At 35.5% G+C, this 4,282-nt stretch overlaps 1 protein-coding gene across 1 annotated transcript in view; it reads right to left on the reverse strand.

Annotated features, from left to right (window-relative positions):
• Window positions 1-1,134: 1,134 nt before the first annotated feature.
• LOC107714657 (pleiotropic regulator 1-like) overlaps window positions 1,135-4,282 on the reverse strand; it is a 24,698-nt gene continuing 21,550 nt past the window's right edge. The window contains exons 11-13 of the mRNA XM_016520586.1: window positions 1,931-2,070; window positions 1,569-1,762; window positions 1,135-1,367 (exon numbers count right to left, since the gene is read on the reverse strand). Of these exons, the coding sequence (XP_016376072.1) occupies window positions 1,164-1,367; window positions 1,569-1,762; window positions 1,931-2,070 (538 nt within the window). The 3' untranslated portion in view covers window positions 1,135-1,163. The remainder of the gene's footprint in view (window positions 1,368-1,568; window positions 1,763-1,930; window positions 2,071-4,282) is intronic.

Genomic DNA, 4,282 nt, shown 5'->3' on the forward strand with positions numbered 1-4,282 from the left:
AAGTACTGCGTTGCTTTGTCGTTGTTTCAGTCGAAGTAACTTGAATCCTATGGCGAAGTGCCCGCTTATATAGCCAGATGGCCCCGCCCATTCTGGCGGGCTTTGTGGCCATAGGTTTGTGCAGCCCCGCTGCCGAGCCATTGGTTCATTTTTAAAGTGTACTGCACGAACCAATGGCTGTGCAGCTACACTGCGTTATTGAAAAAGGCTTCAGTTCAGGAGAAAAAAGGGCTTTTTCCCATAGCGTCTTAGCAGACGTAGTACTCGTTCCTGTATCTCAGGGAACCGAGGTTACGTTTGTAACAGAGTACGTCATCCACTTTTTACATACAAACAAGGACGTTTTCTGTTATGTTAACTGACAGAGATTTCTTTAGCCACAGCACACATTTTCAACTAATCCAGTTGTTCCCAATCATGTTTCTGGAGCCCCAGGTTGGCTGCCATATGTAGCCACCCAAGAAAAAACACAGCATATATACACACTACTGTGGATAATCGTTTTTGAATGAACAAAACCTGCATGCGTATATATATATATATTTTTTTTTTACAGTTTTTACGCAGTACCTTCTTGAACTAATCAGATTATATATTTAAAATAAACTAACACTTTGGTGAATGAGGGCTGTAGAGGATCTGTTGTAAACTTTTTTTTTTTTTTGCTTGCACTCCTTGTGCAATGATGATGATTAGTTCAATATGATGAAAACCATGTTTTTTGAAACCAAGTTTCTATCATTTTACAAATTATATCAGGAAACAATACAATTTTCAAGACAAAATCTATGGTTCAGAGAGTTTTTTATTAATTCAAAGGGATTTGTTGTAAATTGTCAAAAAATGTCAAGTTATGAATGTGTCAACTGCTCAGTTTATTTAAACTTGGCAAACCATAAACAGCCATCGTTTGCAAATATTTACAAAGTTGTTTTGTTTGTGTCTCTGATAGAGCAGCAATAATGATCAGATGTGAAAAAGAACATTTGACGTTGTAATTAGACTGTAGGATTTCTTGCCTTTTTGAATGAATAATTGGCAGGCCTGATCACACAGACCTGCTTATGCTGTTTAGAGTAGACAGGGAAGAAACAGTGTATACAAGAAATGTATACAACAGCAATGTTCTTTTTTTTTAAATGGGTAGAACAAAGCTAAATGTCTCATCTGATCTTAAGTCTCCTGACTTCACTTAAATTGTGAATGTGCTGTTTACGTTTATGCCTTAAGCAGAAACTGTTAGAAATCAGCTGGCTAAAATGTAACAAAATGAAAGGTTTCAAAAACAGAAAAAAACCCAGCAAAAATTTAAATCTTTTTCTCTTCAGAATCTCAGGTTTCCAATTAACCGGGTGGGATTCTTCAGTCTGAAAGAAAAAAAAAAAATCAATTAAATTATTTGAAAATCTTTAAGAAAAAAATTAATTTAGAGAGTTTACAGCAGCATCAAGGCAATTCTTTCTCATCTGATAAACTTTTATATTTCAGAGTCAACAAATTTATTTTATTATTATTATTATTATCAATAATAATTTTGAGTAAGAATTAATAATAAACCAAGAACTTACAGCTGTGTCATCCTCTTTGTAGACCTTAATGGTTTTGTCAGCCTCTGCTGTTATGAGCCGACTCTCAGTCTGATCGAACACACACGCAAAGATCCCAGACTCGCTGTCCAGAGAACCGGGCTGCACTGCTGCATGAATCCTCTGGAAGTTGTAGCCAGTCCTCCAGTCCCACATGTGAATAGTGCCGTTATCAGCTGGTGTGAAAAAAGGATAACCAAGGACAGATGCAACAATGGTATGTAAGAGAATGTATCAAGAAAAATAGGGGAACAAATGTAGAAGACAAAATTCAACATTGTTTACATAAAACAGATTTTTAGCAGGACTGGCTTTGCAACATAAAAAGAGTGAGAGTATTTCACCTCCTGACACCAGAACTCCATCTGAATTGACAGCCAGTGTGTTGATAATAGCATTGTGTCCTGAAAGATTTTGGATGAAGTTCCCATCAGGACATTTCCACTGCTTAATGTTGTCTGGAGAACCAGAGGCAAAGGTGTACCTATTAAAGAGAGGGTTACGTAAGGAAAATATGACTTGCATATGAATATGACTTGAATCAGATTTATGGAGCTGGAATTTAGTGTGGGAGACAACCAACAATCTGTAGCATTGTTTTATTTGATTTGAGACCTATGATTTTTGTGATATGGGAAACAAATTAAACAAATTAATAACAAATTATAGCTAAAAATGATAATGTAAATCCGTTACCCTGCCAACTAACTGAAATAAGTTTAATTTGCTTTACTGTAATTACTAATACTGAAGCAATATATACAAAAAAGACAAAACCACATCAAATGACTAAACACTAAAAATAAAATTGAAAATAAAATGTAAAAAAGCATATTCAAAATATGAATAAATACTAAAATAGTATATAAATACTGAAATAATGTTGATTTATACTTAGGGCTGAAACAACTAATCAATAAAATGTATTGTAACCGATAATGAAAATAATTGACAATGAATTGGATTAATCAATTAATTACGTCTATGTGCTTTGCACAGAAAACACCTGCTGGTCATGTCACTAGTGAACAACACGTTTCTGTATACAAAACGCATATTACATATAACGGAGGACACACAGTGTGCTGCTGCACAAAAAGTGCATGGCCCAAGTTGTTCTATACATAAGAATGCTTTATATTAAGCACTTCAAGCAAACTCATAGGTTTAAAACAAACAAACATAGGTTTAAAATTTTATATGTAAAATAAGTGATTTTATTTTTATTGGAATAGTAACGATAAAGGGACTTAAATGAAGTGTAAATGTAATAATGGATGTAAATGTAATATAATAACTATGTTCAGATGAGTTCCTTGTACCTGTTAACTTCTTGTTGCAAAATTATGCTTTCAATCTCAGTGCTGAAGCACTTGATTCGTGAAAAAAAATGCAATGTAATGCTGTAGATTATTTGTTAGCTCAATGAAAACATTTGACTAAATTGAACAAAATAGGATAATAAAATAAAATAAAAATTGTTTTAATGAATAAACTTAAATCAAACCATTAATACGGAAGAGGATTAGGGCCAAGCAAAAATTAAAAAAAATAAAACCACCTCGAGATTAGTCGTTAAATTTCGAGAAAAAAGTCGAGATAAAATGTTGAGGTTAAACTCATTAAATTTCGAGAATAAAGTCGTTATGTTTCGTGAAAAAACTCGTTAAATTTAGAAAAAAAGTCTAAATAAAATGTTGAAAATAATCATTAAATTGAGAGAAAAAAGTCATTAAATTGAGAGAAAAAGTCGAGATTAAATGTTGAGAATAAACTCATTAAATTACGGGGGGAAAAAAAGTTGTTAAATTTTGAGAAAAAAAGTTGAGAATAAACACACTCGTGTCATGTTAATTTCATCTCGTTGGACAGTGTTATTTAGCGTCTGCAGTGGGGTGGGTTGGAGAGTAATGCACTGGGGAGTAGAGGTCTTCTCGGGTCCTAAAATCTGTACCCGACCCGAATAGACCCAAATCACTTCTTACCCTAGCCCAACGTGCATAAATTAAATTTTTTTTTAAAGAAAAACCTGACCCGAGACAGACCCGATTAAATTAGACCCGAGTCCGACCCGACTGCATTTAATTTCGAACCCGACTGGACCCGAACGTAAACGGTATTGCCGAGTGTACAGCCTGCAGCCCCGCAGTCAATCAGGAAAAATCCCGGTGCCCTGCTGACTGATTTGGCCACTTTCTCCATTACTTTGATTTATTTAACATTAAGCCTATTCAATTTATTATTAGGCTACTTTATATTAGTACCTGTCTGATGGATACAAGTTATTTCTAGAGGTCCAACGATATGGGTTTTTCACTGGCCGATGCCGATATTTAGAAATCAGGGCAGCCGATGGCCGATATATGATGCCGATTTTTTTGGCCGATATGTTTGGCCGATTTTTTTTTTTTTTCCCTTCATCTCATAAAAGTGAGTTTGAGTACATGATTATGGCAGGGTACAAGATAGTAATAGTAGTAGTAGCCTAATTCAGAGTAATAATACATGGCCACAGCCATATCACCCTGCAGCCCAAGACCGGTTGCTCACTGAAGCTAAGCAGGGTTGAGCCTGGTCAGTACCTGGATGGGAGATCTCCTGGGAAAACTAGGTTGCTGTTGGAAGGGGTGTTAGTGAGGCCAGCAGGGGGTGCTCACCCTGTGGTCTGAGTGGGTCCTAACGCCCCAGTATAGTGA

This window comes from Sinocyclocheilus rhinocerous, unplaced genomic scaffold (assembly GCF_001515625.1).
Source record: "Sinocyclocheilus rhinocerous isolate Xijiao unplaced genomic scaffold, SAMN03320098_v1.1 scaffold2134, whole genome shotgun sequence".
NCBI lineage: Eukaryota > Metazoa > Chordata > Actinopteri > Cypriniformes > Cyprinidae > Sinocyclocheilus > Sinocyclocheilus rhinocerous.